Consider the following 21,553-nt stretch of genomic DNA (forward strand, 5'->3'; position numbering starts at 1 on the left):
ATACAATAATAACAGAAAATATATGAAATGAAAAGTGACGTTTGTCTGTGTTGTTTCATTAATCATGCTTCTGCATTCATATCCTTCCAACGAAAAACAGCCGAGAAATTATGCCAAACATTGATGAATTATCACGATGATTATACGCAAAATTATATCTTAATAGCGAATGATGATCTACATAATTCCATTTATTACCATTCACTATCATTCCCTCACACTTACTGTCAAAGAGCAAATGACTGGTAGACTTCTCAAAATGGATACCAAGACCACAATCCTCATTTTAATCATAGCAGCTGTTATTACAGGTAAATTTTCAATAAGCCTGCTTGCAATTTCCCTGAGGAGCTATTAACAAATCAACGTGGATACATTAAAAACTAAATTATTCGCTTTTCAGCTCGACCTAATATAAATCAACAGGAGACTTGGGATCGTGAGTAATTGAGTTTTTCTTTAATTTTGAATTGTATTGAAGTGGGTTTCTGACTAAATAACCCGTCTCCAGCCTAAGTCTGCAAAACTAAGACCGGAATCGGTGTTTCGCCGTCACAAGTGGGTGCAATGTCGTCGGTGTTTGGCTTTCACAGGTTACCTGTTTTGGGCATGATACGAGTGCAGCATGAAAATTATGCGATTGTTTACTCAATTGATACGCCAATTAGTTCACTCCCACTGTAGACCGCTCACAAAAATCAAATCTAGAAGAACCATACATATTTCAATTATTTTCGACTTACGTATCAAACTAATAATCCAAAAATCTATAAGTTACTGTGTAGTAATGGGGTACTTTGAATCATACATCGCATTAGCCTTCATTTAATACTAATGTCTCACGATTTAAATCAAGCTTTGAATAATCCCGCTCTTCAGACGTAAAACGAAAAACCTATATGAAATACAGTTGCCTATGTGCAGCAATCATTGCAGCAATCATTCTGGCAGACAATGATCACCTTCGTTTCCAATTAACGGCAATTTGCAATAATTTCTTTATGAAGTGAAATGTCCCGAGGATTTGTATTTACAATAGTTATTTACGCAATCGATAATGTAACACCTTTGTTTTAGCACTTTCGTGTACTTATAGCTTGTGATCCAACGGATGGTTTGCGATGTATTGTTTCTCCGTGTCACTTTCCCTACTGCCCTCGATACCCATCGGCGATATGCACGTGAGTTTTTCATGAACGTTCGAGATCAATTGATATCATGTCGTCAATCGATTTTATACAGTAACATGTATATATATTTTAGGTTAAAATGTGCATGCGTTGCGGAGTGGCTTTACGAAGGACGAGTAGTTAACTGTTATGCGGGGGACTCCGAATGAAACTACATATAATAAGGCAATCCACGAGCAGAACGTATAACAAAAGTAAATACACAAGCCTGTAAATACACTGCAACAATAAATCAGTTTTTTTTAATGGTCGCAACCAACGTCAAATACTCATCTTTTTTATTATATTTCTGTTATAAAATTGTAAGTTTTACTTATTCTGTTCAATTTTTTGCGGGGCATGTAAAACGCATCCATAATCGACCATATGGATGCCAATAGGAAAACATACGGCTCAGATTGGCGAAAGCGGGACACTCTTGATATGCCCCGTGGCCTTGGTGGGAAGGCCTACTTGATGTCAAACAATGCTATTATTTATGCCACTATAGACAGACATTCTGCTTGATGACGCCAGAGAGCATATTCGCTCGTTCAAGAGGTTAGCTGTCGAAATAACGTCTAAACTATATCATGTGTCTCATTTAAAAGTAAAATTATTGCGACATTGACTAGGTAGTTCATTCAAACTGTCATTGTATTCATTCACATGTATATTTGGCAACATTTCCAATATATATTCGAGGGTACGATTTTGCGATGCAGTAATTCTCTCTGGAGTATCGTTCATAATCAGAAACTGGTGTTTACTATATAGATGTATTGTTGTCTTTATTCAATTTGTCATAATGGTTGCCGATGACAAGTACAAGATCTTTGATTCAACGCCTGCTGGAGAAATAATTTTCAAAGGTTATATAATAAGTAAGCGAGAGATAATTTTCGGAGCTGTTGCATGTTTCCTCTTACTTGTCTGTGGATCGTTGGCCATTGCCCTGATCGTTGGGCGAGGAAGGATGACATCTGAGATTTGCATGGACGTCGAGTGCTTAGAAGGCGCCGCGTATATGTTGAAGAATATGAACACCAGCGTCGATCCATGCACAGACTTTTATAAGTTTTCCTGTGGGTCTTGGACGGTTTCGGATAAACTACCTGTTGGTTGGGCGGATTTTAATGTTTATAAAGATCTATACTATAAGAATTGGTACAAAGTCGCTCGCATCATGTACCGCGGATCAAGGGATAAATCGCACAGCACCACCAAAGTGAAAAATTTCTTTAGGTAAGTCTAAAACAAAAATGATAAACCTTGTTTCTCCGCAGCGGACGGGTCGGAAAAACCATGCTGAAAATGTGTAGAAATAAAATCATGACGGCCGGGTCCCTTCGAAAAACAGGTGTGAATTAAATTTGAAAATAAAATCCGGCCTGCTGGGTGAATATAAGACATAATACGAGCCCATATTTAATATTCATTGTACATGAATCGGGAAAAATTCACCGGAGCGACACGCGCACCAATCCACTGAATCCTCGCTTGGTAAAGAAAAGGACTTCAATAGCGACAATAGCGTTGACGGAGGTTCAAGGCCGTTGATGTTCACGGTGAGTCCATAAAAATCTATAGGGCCCTTAGATTGGTTTCCCGTTACGTATTTCATTTTAGAAAAATGATTTTTGTTTACCATGGTAGGAACTTCGTTCTCACGCTTAGGGCCACGGAAGGAATTCAGTGTTAGGTTATTCTTTTGACTAAAGACTGAGCGAGTCGAACCATCTTACCTGGTACATGTACATTGCATTTGCATAGAATAGAAATACAGTTAAACGAGCGGGAACGCCCACTCCGTCTCGGTGACTAAATTCGCATTTTGCTTTTTTGGTATTTGGTATCGGTGGCAATATGTCCTTTGAAAACATTGATATGCAGTCAGTTGGTCATAACTCGGGTCTCTCCCCACCCTATATCCATATTTGGAAATTTCTTTATGTATTTAAAAAAATGACATAGATCGTTTTTAATAAAGATATAAAATCCTGCCTGACTGGTGCAGAGTTTCTACAAATCTGTGTTATTGTTTAAATGAATAAAAAAGCACCTGCCTGCCTGCCTGGTCACTTTGGTGGGTAGAGAAACAAGGTACCGGTATAATTTGTTTGCCTAATGTAAATATCTACGTATGTACTTCCGTGATGGAATAACAAAGTCTAAGTTCACACCTTCATTTGATATTATGCGCGTCATTTTTTTTCAAACTGGCCGAACTGCCATCAAGCATAAGCGATGAGAATGGAAGACTGTTGTATAATCCGTACTTGAAACTAAAAGATATCCTCTGCTGTAATAGCTATAAAACTGAATGATAATCCATTTAAATGAAATATATTATAGGTTCCAATTAATCACTCAAATGAGCAAGAATTTTATGTGATGGAGACCTTTGTCTATGGTGGCTGATAAGGGCATTGTCCATACTTTTTCATTATCTTCGACAAGAACGCACAGAAATGAATTATGTCATTGTGGCTGATTGGGGTCATAAAATTTCTGATTGATAAAAATGTCTAGTTGTTTTCAGTCCCTAAAAATTATTTTAACAACGTTTTAGGTCCTGATAGAACTTTGATTAAAAGTCGTTTTCAGCACGGCGTGAAAATAATCAGTTGATTTCAGCAAACACACTAACAAACTAATTGTTCAGAGTTAAATATTTGAGAATAAAGTCCGCGATCACATCATATTCAGGTTAGTGGTTTAGTAGAGAATTTTTTCCGAGGGTGCTGAAATAAAGTAGTTGAAAACAGCTTTTCAAAGCCAAATTGTCTTTAATCCGTTAGAACTTTTGTGGCCAGAATCAGCCACCAAAACCAAGTTATTAGCGCGAAAAAACAATACATCAGCCCTAGCGGTTCAACTCCACAATAGGTCAAAATAGTTCCGTGGTGCAGGGTTTTCTTAAATGAGGGGAGTGGTTCGGTTTCAAATTACCGCCAGAAACCTGATTGTCGACCATTTCTCGGGTCGGCAATCGGCAATCGGCAATCAGAAACCAATCACCCACAGCATCTATATCGCCCTCACAATCACAGCATCTATATCGCCCTCACAATCACAGCATCTATATCGCCCTGACAATCGCAGCATCTATATCGCCCTGACAATCGCAGCATCTATATCGCCCTCACAATCACAGCATCTATATCGCCCTCACAACCACAGCATCTATATCGCCCTCACCATCACAGCATCTATATCACCCTCATAATCGCAGCATCTATATCGCCCTCACAATCACAGCATCTATATCGCCCTCACAATCGCAGCATCTATATCGCCCTCACAATCGCAGCATCTATATCGCCCTCACAATCACAGCATCTATATCGCCCTCACAACCACAGCATCTATATCGCCCTCACCATCACAGCATCTATATCACCCTCACAATCGCAGCATCTATATCACCCTCACAATCGCAGCATCTATAACGCCCTCACAATCACAGCATCTATATCACCCTCACAATCGCAGCATCTATATCGCCCTCACAATCGCAGCATCTATATCGCCCTCACAATCACAGCATCTATATCACCCTCACAATCATAGCATCTATATCGCCCTCACAATCGCAGCATCTATATCGACCTCACAATCGCAGCATCTATATCGCACTCACAATCACAGCATCTATATCGCCCTCACCATCACAGCACTGAATTTTATGAAAGTCAATAAAGGGAAATGCATTGTTGTCTTTTTTTAACTGCGCTTGCCCCCTGCCGTATAATTCCATGGATGCCATAGAAACCATCCGGGGCAACAGCAACCTTTGTAGGCAACATAGAAACAGTCATCATTGTTTAAACCATTCTCGCACTTGCAAAAACAGAGCGCATTGAAGCAATATATGAGGGAAAGAGTTAAATCAGACCAGAGAAATGGTCGACTATCAGGTTTCTGATTGCCGATTGCAGACCCGAGAAATGGTCGACAATAAGGTTTCTGATTGCCGATTGCCGATTGTCGACTTCTGAAAATTACTTCACGTGCCTCTTTCTATAGATCTGCGCGTATTAATACTTTTCTCAGTGAAAATGTTGGAACCAACCCGCAGATCTACTTTTACCTGTTCTGGAGTTGAGCCGAACTAGCCACGCACGCCGGTTTGCTGTCATGACGTGACCATCTATTAGAACAACTAATAGGCCTAACTAATCTAGTATAGGTCAAACCACGAACCGCAATTCTTTGCGAATTCTTTTTCACCGATAATGGTATTGGTATTACTATCAGTGATAGTCAAGTGAACTCATTTTCTCAGATTTATTTCTAGCAGATGATAAGATTACAGAATTTTATCAAGAGATAAATTGTCTCTTTAACATCTGTTTCTTAGAAATCTTCAGCGACCTGTTGAAGCGCGCATGCATACGTAATACACTACAGGGCAACGGGTAAGGGCAAGATTTGAAACGAGATCAGTATAAATCGGACTACATTCCACGAGAACGCACAAATAGATGTCGACGCAAAAAAAACAAATCTCTGTTTTTATGCCCCCGCTCCACTTAAGTTGAGAGGGGCATATAGAATTACCCGCGTCTAAATAGGGAAGTTTTCAGTTACCAGGCGCCATTTTGAGATTGTTGGACAGATTTCAACATTTTTTTAACTCAAACCTTTAGCGCGATTAATTATAGTCCATCACTCTTTTGCTTCAAAAATTAAGTCATGTATCGTTAGAAAGGTGACAATTTTCTTTTTTCTGATGGTGTTTATTATATTTTTCTCGGCTGCAACAATCGGATACAGTTACAGTTTAAGAAATATACGTCACTTCAAGGAAGGCGCCTTTAAAAAAATTGGTAATTTTTTGTTATTGACTGTAACTTTTTCATGTTTTGAGATACAATGTAGAATTTTTTATCGAAGAAAATAGAAATTGTCATCTTTTTTAACGATACATAACTTAAATTTTCAAGCAAAAGGGGGACGGACTACAATGAATCGCGCTAAAGGATTTAGTTTAAAAAATGTGAAAATCTTTCCGACAATGCAGGACCTGTGGAACCGCCTCAAAATGGCACCTGGTAACTGGAAACTTCCCTATACACTGCCGTCGCCTGCCGCCGCCGCAAGCAACGTTAACAGCCTAGAGGCCGCCCGATTGTCTTCAAACTGAGGATAACACAAGTAGGATATCACTTGGGCCAGAACCCTATCTAAAATTGGGTCGATTCGATTCAAATTATGGCCACCAGGGGCCGACATGAAAAACGTGGTTAACAGCCTAGAGGCCGCAATTGTTGACCGATTCATTTCAAACATGGTACACAAGTATGATATCACTTAAGCCAGAAGAAAATTGAAAATTGGGTTGATTCGATTCAAATTAGGGCGACCAGTGGGCCGACATGCTAGTGGCCACCATTGTCGACCGCTTCATTTCACACTTGGCAAACAAGTAGGGTATCACTTGGGCTAAAACCCTATTTAAGATTGGGTCGATTCGATTCAAATTATGGCCACCAGGGGCCGACCTTAAAAGCAACGTTAACAGCCTAGAGGCCACAACTGTTGACCAGCTCAAATTATGGCCATCAGGAGAAAACAGCCTAGAGGCTGCAACTGTTGATCAATTTCTTACTCTGTACACATGGTCTCTAATATATATCATTCTTATAGAAATAATTGTGGCCTCGATATTTCTAACGCATTTACTACAAACCCTGTAACTTCACGTGGCGGTGAATTTCAGGCCAGGGGCATTCGAGGCTTTGCCTCATTCTAGTTGAGTGTGGAAATGTGTTTTGCTTGTTTAAATTTGTTTTTGAAAGTTTTCGTGAAATACGATTTGTTTTTTTTTTCGTTCTCTTAGACGGTGGTGACAAAAATGTGGATGTGCCTCGAAGCAGCCACATCCGCATGTAGTCCAATGCCCCAAAGATCTATGTTTGATGAAATTACGTATATCATTTCAGGTCGTGCATTAACGAATATGAATCAATGAAACTGAAAGGGTATCCATTCATAAAAGGCGTCCTGGAGAAGATTGGTGGATGGTTTGTACTCGGAACGCTGGACAACGAATGGGACTTTCAAGATGCCCTCAGAAAAGTCCATGTTGATTTTTGGACGGATGCGTTATTCACATTTTATCCGTGGACAGATCCAAATACAAAGGGACGACGTATTGTTCACGTAAGTCAATTTATCTTAATAAATAAAACTATTTGTCTGTTTTTAAGTTGGTCGCAAGAAATTATTGTACGTGTGAAACGTCAGCCTTCCTATTATGCCGCAACGTTCCACTGACTTAATGTAAGTGATGTTATCTGCATATATGATAATATAAACTTATCAGTTATTATCAGGAAAGGTAAGTATAGTAGAACATAGCTAAACCTATATTAGTATAGCTTTGCTGGTGGATGGTAGTGATTTAGAGAACATTAAAACATTGAGGGACACAACATGGCTATGTTCGTTTGCGCAGATTAATGTATAGTGATTTATGGATATATAATGAATGAAGATTAACTGAATGAGGAATAATAAGTTTGAAAATGGCAACAGTTAAGTTTAGCAAGAACGTACGCGATGAGGAAGACACCCATACCATAGTTTCAGGATCACAGCTTACTTTCGCGGAGAAACGGTCAATCCGAATTATTGATGTTGTTCTTTTCATATTAGTTCTCGTGCTCCTGATAGTTGTGATAGCGCTCTCTGTAGTTTTAGGTGTTCAAAATCAGTGGACACCCGAAGCTATACTAGCAAAGAACTACTGCACATCCCCTGATTGTTTGACTTCCACGGTGAGCATGACTCAGCTGATGAATCGGAGTACGGATCCATGTGCAAATTTTCATGAGTATTCGTGTGGGAACTTTGCAACTATAAATCCACTAAACCCGAGCAGACCGTCGATATCAACCCTCTCGAAAATACGATACGAAAACAATGAACGCCTAGAACGAATCCTCGAAGGGTCCCTCTTACGTCTGCAAAATAATTCAACTAAGTATAAAGCTAAAGCTTTTTATCAAAGCTGCATGAATGAATATGAGCTAACCAAGGCTAGTGGAATTCCGTTAGTTGGTGCACTGGATGACGCTTTGGGAACTTGGTACATCAAACACGATGAACCATTGTCCAAATTTGATTTCAACGAAGGCTTTAAAAAGACTCACGCCGATTACATGGTAGAGGCATTGCATAACTACAAAATACGCCCTGATAATGGCCGGTCAATCATCGAGGTTTGTTAATTTAAATGATTGAAATGAGCATGATAGTGGTCATGATAGTTTTACAATGTGAGAATCATTTCAAGTAACTTGATTAAGTGTTGAATACATTTAAAAGTGAAATCTATACTATACGTATTATATTACCGTGGACCTACGAGCAATTAACTGTTCAAATAATTGGTTGTAGCTCGAAACCAGTTCGACGGATGTAAGTACTCCTGAATTAAATAAAATCTATTCACTCTCAATGTTTCTAACTCTCTTTAAGTCAAGTCTAACTCTGGAATGTGGAACTGGGTCTTACAAGGCTTGTGGTATATGACGCGTGCAACATTTAGATGGCGAAGAAGAGAGAGAACTAATTGATGTTGATAAGCTGACCATTTCCAACTGTAATATTATCTTCATCTTTATCTAGATCGATCAGTCTGGTCTTGGAATGTACTATGCTTATTATACAATGAACGCAACCAAACACATCAGAGACGCGTATAAGACATATATGCGTACAATCGCAAAATTCTTGATACGGGATGCAAACGTCACAATGTCTTCAGAAGTTCAAGAACGTCGCCTTAATACATTTGTTGATGACGTATTTTCCTTCGAAACTCATTTGGCAAATGTGAGTTTTTCGTCGAAAATATGTGTGTGTCAACCATGGTTTTCTCTCATGTTCACTATTCAATATACGTCTAAATGGAATCTATTTATATTTACATACAAGATTACTATACGGTACAATCTTCTTTGAAATGCTGGCCAGCAGATAATCTAGTAATGCAGTTTTCAGTAAAATTCAGTTATTCTTTCATGACAGTTTACAAGTATTTTGCCTCCATCTGAAAACCCACATGACACCGACTTCAGGTACACACTAGGTGAATTGTACGCCAAGGCAGGAGAAGTAAGTGAAGTGGAGCTTCGAATTTTGGACATGTATAATATTTTAGATTAGTTTTGATAAAATCAGCTTACCGTTATATTTCAGATTAAGTGGATTGAGTTTTTCCAATACATGTTTAACCAAGTGAATCCGCGCTTGACCCATAACACTGAAGTCATTGTCAGGGAGAAATATTACCTATTCGAAGTCAACGATCTGATCAATGGATTAGGTGCTGAAAAGAACAGGTCAGTTTCTGATATTAAACATGGTGCTGGTGATAATAAAAAAAGGCTAAACACACGACACCTTGTTTGGTTGGAAGACCAGATGCTAAAAGCACTTAGCGAAGCTCAGATCACTTCGACTTCGATGTTGCTGGGTTCTCCAAGTCGTATTCTCTTCGTATGAACTGCCTGCCTATCTATCTTTGCTCTCGATACAAAATATCCAAAATTCAATGGGAACTAACGCATGGGAATTTGGGAATTGTCCTCATACAAACTACAGTAACGACAGATTTGAATCTGAAGCCGAGACCCGTTTTCGCCTATGCCTTGTATGTTTTGATATATAGCCTATATGAAAAATGTATCTGGAGCCTCCAATTTCCATTTTTGGCTTCATTCAATCTGGTCACTGGAGAACATTGGTTGCTCAAGATATAAGAACGAATGTTAGTTAAGATGGATATTTATTTTATTGACCTAGCGGCAACATTTTTGGTTTATCATAGCACACTTTGTCTTACGTATTGTATGACAATATACATCATAACCTCTCTGATTACGATAAGCTCCATTTCAGCTATGGAAATAAAGTTGTGTCAGGATTTTGTGATATAGTTTAAATATAGATAACTTGACACTCTCCGTCACGCTCAAATTCCGGCACCCCAAAATACTAGCAAAAGACTGGATGAATTAATTCATTTGGACAAGAAATGCATCCTGGTCACTTTTCTAAGGCTCTAAGAATGAAAAAAAGGAAGGAATTCTTTCGTTCCTGTTTAGTCTTAGAAGCAGCCATTATTTTCCCTTTACTATTTTATTTATCTTTCTATTTTCACATTTTTCCATCCATGTAAAATTGTTGTGAACTCATTCAATGCATTCTGATGATTAATTTCCAATTTTCCAAATCTAGGATACTAAACAACTATCTGACTTGGCGTTTAGCGCAGTACTACTCAACGGATTTATCTTGGGATTATATACACGCTGCCAGGGAGTTTTACGAGGCAACTACTGGACGTACTCAGTTCCAAGGAACCTGGCAATACTGTTTCAATTTAGTATCTAGAACAATGAAAGATGCCGTTGGAGCAATGTTCGCCAAAATGCATTTCAAGGACAAGAGTAAACCTGAAGTAAGTAAAACCTCCACTTATTATAAAAAAAGGAATGTTAATATGCGATATTTGATGCAAACTGTCCTATATCCAAACGTTTATTGTCCGCATTTCTCTGGTTTACCATGATATTTTACTAATATTTCCTCAGTAATGTGATATTCGGTTGATACCATTCAGTATCGCGAGTGCTTCGGAAAAATGCAGAATGATTTATATTCATAGTAGAATAGCCACATCCAGACTTACTATACACAAATTTAACGGGAAATGTATTGATAAAAGATTGAAATTGTAACCACTGATATCAATTTTTTATTAAGAATTTAGCTTATAACCTTATATAGTGGGTTTCAATTTCATGATCATATTCATTATCTGATTTAAGGTTGAAAAGATTGCTCAACATGTAAAACAAGTTTTGTTAGAAAGGCTGCCCTATAGTGAGTGGATGGATGCGCGGACCAGGAAAACAGCCACAGAAAAGGTGATATCATATCGAAAAGTAGAGAATATATCATCTTCACCCGTCAAGGGATTCGAACCCACTAAGCTAAAGCCGTTCCCCGAACTCCTTGACCTCACGAGTCGTTGGAGTCGTTACTAGCCGACCAGAGTCAGGTCGTACCAATCATAGCGCCTGTAACAAACAACATTAGGCTTCTGTTGGTTTTCCCGTTAAACGGACCAATCAGCGAAAGTTTTACCGAACAAGGAAGTATTTCGCAAATCGATAAATGACGTCATGCGCAACAGCGCCAGTAATGAAATCATGCTTCGTGAGGCCAGGGGGCTGGTGGAAGCGAGTGCGGGAGCGATACCGGACCCCTGGCAAGCGAGGATGAGAATATATGTGCTATTCCCACATTTTTTGGTTAGAAATATCGTGAAATTATCGTCATTCCAATTTCATGCAATTTCAGTTGAAAACGATAGTTGACAAGATTGGTTATCCACCATTCCTACTCAATGACGCAAAACTTGACCTTATTTACAGTAGGGTAAGAATCATCTACATATTTCTTCGTCTCACTAATTAAACCACCAGCAATTTGTACCACACTGAATCACTGTATATAAGATGAAAATGAACATATCACTTCAGCTTGAAATTGACCCCAAGAACTTCTTCAAAAATGTTCTCAGTATCGCCCAGTTTGAGCGATCATATTGGAACGATCGTCTCCAGAATGGTATCGATAGGAACGAATGGCGAGTAAGGGTATACGATGTGCACGCTCAGTATAATCAATATTGGAATGAAGTTTTGGTACCGGCTGGAATCCTACAGCTCCCTATCTATTCAACCGGTTTACCGAAGTACATGAGTTATGGATCTATTGGCTCTATCTTCGGTCACGAATTTGTTAACTCGATTGATGCGATTGGTAAGTCAACGAAATGATCAATTTTACTGAAAAGATTTTCTTCGCAGATTGCCCAGTTCTCGGTTATCAATGGAGGTTTTATACTTATAAAACTATATATATATATATATATATATATATATATATATATATATATATAGTTTTATAAGTATAAAATATATATATATATATATATATATATATATATATATATATATATATATATATATATATATATATATATATATATATTATATATATATATATATATATATATATATATATATATATATAGTTTTATAAGTATAAAACATATATATATATATATATATATATATATATATATATATATATATATCTAGCTAAACCTTCTGGCTTACTCATTGACTCACCCCTTAATTTTTGGCTCGCGTAATCGAGCCTATGTCAACGGTCTTGCCGATCGATAATCATGCTTAATACACTACGCTCAAAGCTATTTTTAACACACTTAAACGCAATATCTTATATTTCTATATTTTATTGTATGTTTGGTTTTTTCTTTCAATTTCTGTATATGTATATTTTGCTTTCCTTGGAATAAACTTGAACTTGAACTTAAACTCGATAGGTGGATACTACTTGCCAAATGGATCGTTCGTTGATTGGTGGTCGAAACAAAGCACAAAAAATTATAACAAAGAGAAGAAGTGTGTCGTGGATTATTACAATAAACTTAACAACACGATTAGATTATCAAGTGCTGACAAAACGTTTAAGGTACCGTAGATCACATTTACATAATATGCGTATTCGATTTTCGACGAATTTGGACTTATCGCGATTCACAATATGATAGAATGGAACATAAGGATTGTAATGTCCAACAAGTTCTTTTACTAAAATTTTCGAATTTTTGATTTAAGCCACCCACTTAATTGTTAGAATGACCAGAAAAGATAGCGCCCATGCAAGCCATACATACAAACTTGGATGGCAGTTCCTTGAACATGGGCGTCTCCGATGTATGTCAGGGCACAGATGAGCCCCCATACAGTGCCCTTTTGCAAATGTAGAAAAATATACTTTTACTCCAAAGATTTTGCAAGGAATCCCCCACCATGTCTGGTGAAAATTTTCCTGGTTAAAAGTTCCAGGGTTTCCTCTTTTTTCAAACTAGATTTGTCTTTCAGGACCCACACATTTTCTACAATAGCAGTTCTTCTTCTCCTTGCCTTATTAAATGAAATTGCAACTTTAATTGGAGCCCCATTGTGTTTTGGGAACTGCATACATTTTGAGTGGTCTTGTGCTATCTACATATAACCAAATTGTGCATTGGATATTAGCAACGTTTAACAATCGGGCCTTTTACCTATAATGCAACTCATAGTGGAACTATGCGAGCCAACGGATCTCATGCTATCAAAGAAGATACATGTACGTACAACATTTAACCAAATGGGTACCATCATGACCAGATCAATTTTCTATTTCAGATTCCCATCAAAGGGTCCTACTATTCACGCTTTGCGATTGCTGAAACAGGAGGAATAAAAAACGCTTATTATGTAAGCACGGCGAATGATTTACGATTTTGAATAACCCTAGACACGGAAGAAAATGTGATCTCGGTTGTAGTTTATTTATTGGTTGTATACATAATTGGTTCATTTCATTCTAAGAAAAGCCTGTCGACATAGATAATGCATTATATACGTATATGGAGTTCCTTTCTATGCTGAATCCGAGACGTCCTGTTGGGCCCACTAATCCAGATCGAGAGTTTTGATGCCATTGAGTACACATTCTCTATCATGTACATGAAAATCATATAGAGAGAGAATGTTTGATTAGGAAAAGTTAATTCAAGTATATGAGTAGATTTTCTGTGGTTTTATTCAATATGTACTAATACTTCTATATTCCTATAGTGGATTCGTACATTCATTTTCAGAATGTTTCAAACAACCTCTTCCCAGCTCATAGAGTTTATCTAGTCTCTTCAGCGAATACGTTCATACCTCTTTATGTACCAGGGGCAGATCCACGCTCTAGTCCAGGGAGGGGTGCCACCCAAATTAGGGCATTCATATGATTAAAAGGGCACCCGATCTAGGGAAAAATAGTCAACCCCACATAAGTCGTAGCCCTCTGGACAGACGATTTTTCTACGACTTACGTGATGTACGAGTCACTTGTAAGTCGTATTTTTACAAGTTATCTATATGACGTGGTTTTATACGAATTCCGCGAATAACCCGTGAGAATACGATATACGACGCTCAGTTCATGTTCCCGGTCGTGAACTGACCGTGCAGATCCACAGGGGTTTGGCGATGGGCTTGGATTTTATTTCCGGGTTGTTGATAATCTCGCGAGAATGGCGCTGAATATGAACTGCGAATAAATTCAAAATATCACGGAAATACCTTGTGTTTATATTGTTTATTTATCCGCTATAAAGTTCTGATAAACAATTGGTCGTTAAGAATCATTATCAGACGGTCGTCACGCTTTACTATATAAAATAACAAGGGATGAAACGCCAGGCCTCCGCTGTACTTAAATTTTCAGCCAGAAAGTTAGGACAGTCACGTGACATTCTGATGACGTCATCGCATTTAAAACTTCAACATGAAAAGTTAACATATTCACAGACCGATATCAATTGTCAGATTATGATTCATATGAAATAAATAACTTATAAAGAATAAATTATGATGAAATATATAATTCATAGTCAAAAAATGCATTTGAATGTAAGTTATTCTCAAATATTTTTTCGTATCATAGTTTCCGTCTTAGATGCTTCGGGTTTGCATTCAGTCAAATAAGAAGCGTTAAGTCACGTGACTGTCCCAACTTTCTGGCTGGCACGACTTGAACTGCGTTTCATCCCTTTTTATTTTATATAGTAGCGTGACGACCGCTGATAATGATTCTTAACGACCAATTGTTTATCAGAACTTTATAGCGGATAAATAAACAATAATGAACACAAGGTATTTCCGTGATATTTTGAATTTATTCGCAGTTCATATTTAGTGCCATTCTCGCGAGATTATCAACAACCCGGAAATAAAATCTAAGCCCATCGCCAAACCCCTGTGTGCAGATCCTACATCGCTGAAATCTAGCCTCAATCAATCAATTTAAGCTGCCACGCGCATCACGCAGACAAACGTCACAAGAAAGTTACATTGTAATTGTCAACACTTAGGCAGACAATACTGTAGCGTATTTTTATCTGCTGCCGGCATGGGCTTCGACTTTCGCGAGGTTTCTTGGATGGAATCAGAAGATTTGGCTTCTAAAATTGATACGACTTACGTGAATGACTTATGAAGTACGAGTTATAAGCATTATTACAAAGAAGAAAAAAATCGCGACCAAATTAATTATACTAGAGATGTGACGATACGACAAATTCGATGACGACTTCTGCGGGGTAGACTGTATTTATAGAAATATAGATGCTTATGAATTCAAAGTATCAGTTGACATTCAATAGTTAATATCTTTCATTTTCAAATGTCTGAGCAATTTTTCGTTTTTGTGGAAGGAGGTGCGCACTCCCTGCACCCGCTCCTTGGATCTGCCCCCGTATCTAATATACATACATAGAGTTTGGTTAATGTGCGAGCATGTAAATGTATAAGTTGTTGTTTTTTAGGCTTACAAACAATGGATCAAGGAAAATGGGAAGGAATTGTTAACACCAGCAATCAACCTTACAAACGAACAGGCGTTTTTTGTGGCATATGCGCAGGTTAATATTTCTTAACTAGGGGTCCAGGGACACCATACCCACTTGGAAGTGTTTTGAATGGTCAACAATCTAACAATATCAATATTCAACGCCCACATCCAATGACCTTGAAAAAATTCAATGACCTTGCAACTCACGATAATAGTAGAACATGTCAGCAGCTACGATTTTGAAATTGATTGTGGTTACAAAATATGCCAAGTTACCACTATAATATGGAAATACTAAGTTATTCTATTGTACAACGCCCCCTGGTGACCATATGCAAAGCCCAATGACTTTGACATGAGCAAAGACTTTTCAATTGATCATGGTAACAAAATATGCCTAGGGGCCAATAAAATAAGGGAATACTATGTTATTGTATTGTTCAACGCCCCCTGGTGGCCAAATACAAAAACCAATTACCTCGAATCTCACCACAATTATAGACCATGTCATGAGCTAGAACTTTCGGATCGATTGTGGTAACAAAATATGCATAGGTACGAATATAATATGGAAATACTAAGTTATTGAATTGTTCAACGCCCTATGGTGGCCATGTACAAAACCAATGACCTTAAACCTCACCACAATCATAGAACATGTCAGCAGCTACGATTTTGTAATTGATTGCGGTAACAAACCGCAGTAACAAATAACTGGAAATTCTAAGTTATTCTAGTATTCAACGCCCCCTGGTGACCATATGCAAAGCCCAATGACCTCGAAACTGACTTAATTCATAGAACATGTTACGAGCTACAACTTTGCAATTGATCATGGTAACATAATATGTCTAGGTACCAATATAAAAGGAAATACTAAGCTATTGTACTTTTCAACACCCCCTGGTGACTTTAAAGAATAACTAATGACCTTGAAACTCGCCACAATCATTGAACATGTCTACATGAGCTACAATTTTTCAATTGATTGTGGTAACGAAATATGCATGAGTACAAATATAATATAGAAATACTAAGTTATTGAATTATTCAATTCCACCTGGTGGCCATATACAAAACTAATGACCTTGAAACTCACCACAATCATAGAACCCGTTGAGCTTTCCAATTGATTGTGGTAACGAAATATGCTTAGCTATCAAAATAATGTGGAAATACTACGAAACACCTACGAATGAGTACTGATGACACCAAGATTGCCGCCATGGCTGATCAAAAATACCTGTCTCAGGTATTAAAGATCTCTTTCCAAAGAATACCCATCACAAATTGCAATGAAAAATGGTTCACCATTATGAAGTTACAGGACTCCAAATTCAGGGTTCATTTTGGGTACAAAAAAGGTCACAGGACGGCCATCTTGAGTCCGATCGACCCATATTTGATGGGCCCTTCGGGGATACAAATACATCTAAAAGATCAAGGTAATTGATAAAAGCGTCTTCAAAATTTCCCTCGAAAACTTCAAAATTGTGTAAAAAGGGCTGAATTTGGCGAACAACAATGGCTACCAGTCGGCCGTCTTGAATCTGAGAGGGCCAGTTTTTGGGCTGAAGATGTGTCTAGGGTAGAACATGTATATGCAACTATCAATACATGCAAATATCAAGTAATTACCTTGAAGCGTCTTCAAAACTGCCCAAAATAACTGGATTCCGTCTACGGACGGACGGAGGACGGACGAAAAGTAAACGCAATAGCTCGCTAGCACTGAAGTCCCAAGTAGGCTAAATACGTATACACGTACATGCACAACCACCATTAGATAAACTGAAACCACGTTCCGATACATACATAATTGGGAACACCGCGTGAATATATATTATCTTGTGCTAAACATTTTTTTCTCGTGGTAATAATTCTTCTCGCTTTGAAATTTATTTTCTCGCTGCAAAATTTTCCGCAAATTTTGTGCTCGAAAAAGTTTGGCATTGTCTGAATCAACCACCATACCATTGACCTACAACTAGAGTTGGTACTTCTATGTTAGCGTCAATTTATCCACCCACTCAAATACATAACCGGTAACGATTTTTGGAGTGGCTGAAAAACGCTTCTTTAAAGGAGGTAACGCCACCCATATGCGTTTTTTACCATAACACAAGAGGTATGGTTAACCTTCGTCCGTCCATCACATATGCTATTTCCCATCCTACAAAAGTCGGTCCGTCCCCAGGGCCAACGTTTAATGAATCAAATCAAAGAAGTATTTTTGATCTAATTGGCATTTTCTTTTTTTTTCATCAGACTAACTGTTACGTCAGAACTGCTCTCTATAAGCTGAGATTAGCTCAGAGAAATATTGTTCCCGAAGAAATCAGGTTCGTGTGAATGTTTCGTCAAATCAACCATGGAATATGAAATTATAAAAACCGTTTATAGTCCATGATCTAATTAATATATCCCAGGAAAGGTTATACGTCTTGAGGGTTGTCAATTTGTCATAAATGAATAGCGCTGTCATAATATACGCCTGATGAGTAGCGCTGTCATAATATACGCCTGATGTAAACAAAATAATTTTGATTGTTTTCAGGACTAATGGGGCTATGGCTCATATCGAAGAATTCCAGAAAGCTTTTAACTGCCCTCCAAAATCGAAAATGAGCGCTTATCCAAAATGCAATGTATTTTGATACAATCTATAAGATTTTATGATATGTAGTAATTAATTTTGTACGCCGCTATATTTGATTAAATGGTTCTATATTGTGTTCGGGTATGCATATGAAAAATTGAAATTATATATACAGGTGATTATTTGAAAAGGCATGGACACTGTAATCACAGTTATTTATAGATAATGGGCATCTTATGCTTACATGTGGATCCTATGCCACACTTACTCCCGTTAGTGAAAATTTTGTAGTTGAAGTAATGTTCTACATTTTATCGTGTATTTCTAGTAAATGTAATAAAGTTTATATGATATTAGTATATGTACCCAAAAATGTTTAAGTTTTGACTTTTCGAACGGATGCAACAGTATTCAACACTCGAGTTCTTTAAAGCGAATTCTATTAAGATAAGAGTTGAGTTATATAAAGTAAGAAATACATTTTGACGATCGCATAATCCAGGAAGAAAGACACTAAATATTTGGATGGATATATGAAAGCTGTGGGTACTGGAGTGAGTAATGGGTAGTGTATTGTGATCTGTGTGCATTTGTGGCCAGCACACAGATCACATTGTTCATTGGGGTTTGGTCCAGGACTCGCGAGATTTTCAACAACACGGAAGTAACGTGTAATAAATGGTGACTTGAATTGCATGACTACCTACCACCCCTCATTATGGTTGGAAAACTTAACGTTCCGCACTGACTAAAAATTAGTAATAACATTTTAGAAATGGCCAGAATTTTAACTTAGGTTCTATCTCATTTTTATTTTACAATTGCGATTGGTATAATTTTTTTTTTAAACGGCCGTTAAGGCTTCATGTTTCGTCTGCAATTCACTGCAAATAGTTACGCAACTACGCACATTTCAGTTTTTTGGCAGCTGTACACTCAATCGGCACCGTTCGTGACTAGCTTCACTGTGGAATTATCATTAATTAACATCGCCATATCACATCATAAACTTATATTGTGCCTTAAAACCCTAACAGCCGAAATAATTGAAATGCACACACGATTTCTATCATTGAGAATTGAGAGAGTGGCCATGTTTGTGTTCTGCTGCTTCGCGTAAATACCGCGCGGTGGCGTAACCGCGCGGAGTGGGGCCGATACGTCCAGTGTCGAAACGTCGTGATATTTCAACTTGTCATTTTCTCTTTTTAATCCATTTTTAACGCAACTCCTTACGATTTGATCGAAATTCACTGGAGTATCACGAGAATATGCTTTCGATTTTTTTATCTCTGGTGAAACTGATGATTCGGAAGGAATTGTCATCATCGCGTTCATTTGAGAGAAATGACGAATTTGCCGTGCATTTTTGAAAAATATTCTTACGTATGAAACGTATGAACTGTGAAACTATTATGTATTTTTGAAACGTATCAAGATAAGAAGCCCCCAGAGCCATTCCCGAGAGTCTGCGTATGGACCGACTGCCTGTAACCTGTGTGGTATGGAACCATTCTGAAAAATGCGCAATGGGCCTGTCCCCTTCCAAGAACCATTCTGAGGGCTGGGTATCATGGGCCGGCAAAATGGTCAAAACATATACATGTATATCGTTAACTGATCCAATCATATTAGTTTTGATCCAGATTACGTGAATGAATGTCTTAACCAAAACAACTGAAGGACAAATCAATGTGAGAGAACTGTGTCATATACTGATATGATGCTGCTTTGACTTCTGTACCCTAAGTTGGTCAGTAAATTAGACTAGAATCATCAGAATAGTACGTACGGTACTTAACTGTTAGATGTCGAACACATCTTTTTAACCGAATTTCAGCCCGGGCTTAAAATGAACATTGTGACTCCCTCGGACCACTGATCTGTTTAAAACACGTAACGTGACGACGGGAAAAACTGGCATTGAGCAAAAGTAAAACAATGTATAGTATACATGCATTAATTTCCCTACAATGCGTCGCGGTATGAATACCGTCCCTCTGCTTTGGCAATATTACCAGTGCTACGATCGTGTTTTTAGTAAGTAACTAGTTCCATAGGACCAGACTTAAACTGTCCCAATCAGTTTGAATTTACTTGCCAGGAATTATTAATCAAATTGGAGATTTCATGAACGAGGAAAAGTGGAATACAAATAATAAGAATCACAAAAAGAGCAAGAAGAGGTTGCTTTTCCGCGCATTGATTGAAGCAAAGTGTTTACCCGTGACGTCAGAATACTTAATGGCTTCATTTTTTCTTTCTCTTGAATTTCACTGCATGCATTGTCCTCAACAAGTTTTTTTTTATGGGGCAATAAATTCATTCAAGTTCAATTATCAATTCCAAGTTCAAAGATGGCAGTTCGACTGGCGTGACCTACTGCCGCTTTCGCTGCAGAAACGTTTTTTCCCTGATGCATGTTTACGAGTAATTAATGTAAATCGCGATCGGTGGTTTGATAGTTACTGATCTTCAACGGCCATTTGTCAATTGTGGATTATCGTTTTCTACTGAGGTGCAATTTCCATTGAAAATATTCATCTCTTTTAACCACTGAGACGCCAGTCTGAGGGACGAGTCCATATTTAAGGGCCACGATGATCCCCAAAGTCCGATATTTTCAAAATGAGGGTTTTGATAGCTGCGATCGTCCGCTTCTTGAAAATGAAATTAGTTCAGATAATTCTGCATATGGAAATTTCCAATAAATAAATGATTATAAACTATGCTATTGATTAAAACTGTGATTGGGAGTATCAATAACTTTTTGGTTGATTTTGAGCATCAAATATAGGATTTGGCTTACTGTGAAACCGGATATACGAATATAATACTATAATACTATACTACTATAGTGTATTTTTAACGCTTGGATGGGCCTCATACGGCCAACACATGTTGGTCGTTTACGTATGATATGCTGTGAGCTTGTCAAGCTGTGAGTGACCTAAGTTAAACATCGGAAGTTTAGTTCTTAACTGGATTAGATTGGTTTTTACATGTAAGTGATTCTAGATATCCATTTTTCATTTTGGCGATATGTTCAGTACACGCCAACATATAAGTTCGAATTGTTGTTGTTGACAATAAATGGATATGATAAGAAAAATATCAATGAAATCATTTCTTATTTGAATATATTGACAATTGAATTAAATTAGATTTGATTGATCACCAACCAGTATCCCCATTATCTCTTTCAATCCCAATTGATTTCCTGACATACGAAATTTCTGGAGCATTAAATTTTAGTTAGATATTGGATGTATCTTTTTAA

The 21,553-nt window shown here is 37.7% G+C and overlaps 1 protein-coding gene across 2 annotated transcripts; it reads left to right on the forward strand.

Annotated features, from left to right (window-relative positions):
• The first annotated feature begins 1,977 nt into the window (after positions 1-1,977).
• On the forward strand, positions 1,978-18,583 carry LOC141906863 (endothelin-converting enzyme 1-like). 2 transcript variants are annotated; one of them, XM_074796309.1, is made up of 14 exons: positions 1,978-2,414; positions 7,118-7,337; positions 8,808-9,014; positions 9,210-9,296; positions 9,381-9,523; positions 10,422-10,644; positions 11,015-11,113; positions 11,550-11,627; positions 11,732-12,014; positions 12,604-12,752; positions 13,472-13,543; positions 15,649-15,744; positions 17,943-18,016; positions 18,232-18,583. In XM_074796309.1, the coding sequence occupies exons 1-14, from the start codon at positions 1,978-1,980 to the stop codon at positions 18,329-18,331; spliced, it is 2,268 nt and encodes a 755-aa protein (XP_074652410.1). In that variant the 3' UTR covers positions 18,332-18,583. The 2 variants fall into 2 exon arrangements, with proteins under 2 accessions (XP_074652410.1, XP_074652409.1); XM_074796308.1 differs by lacking the exons at positions 1,978-2,414; positions 7,118-7,337 and adding an exon at positions 7,454-8,398.
• The last annotated feature ends 2,970 nt before the right edge of the window (positions 18,584-21,553 follow it).

The sequence above is a fragment of the Tubulanus polymorphus genome, chromosome 6 (assembly GCF_964204645.1).
Source record: "Tubulanus polymorphus chromosome 6, tnTubPoly1.2, whole genome shotgun sequence".
NCBI lineage: Eukaryota > Metazoa > Nemertea > Palaeonemertea > Tubulaniformes > Tubulanidae > Tubulanus > Tubulanus polymorphus.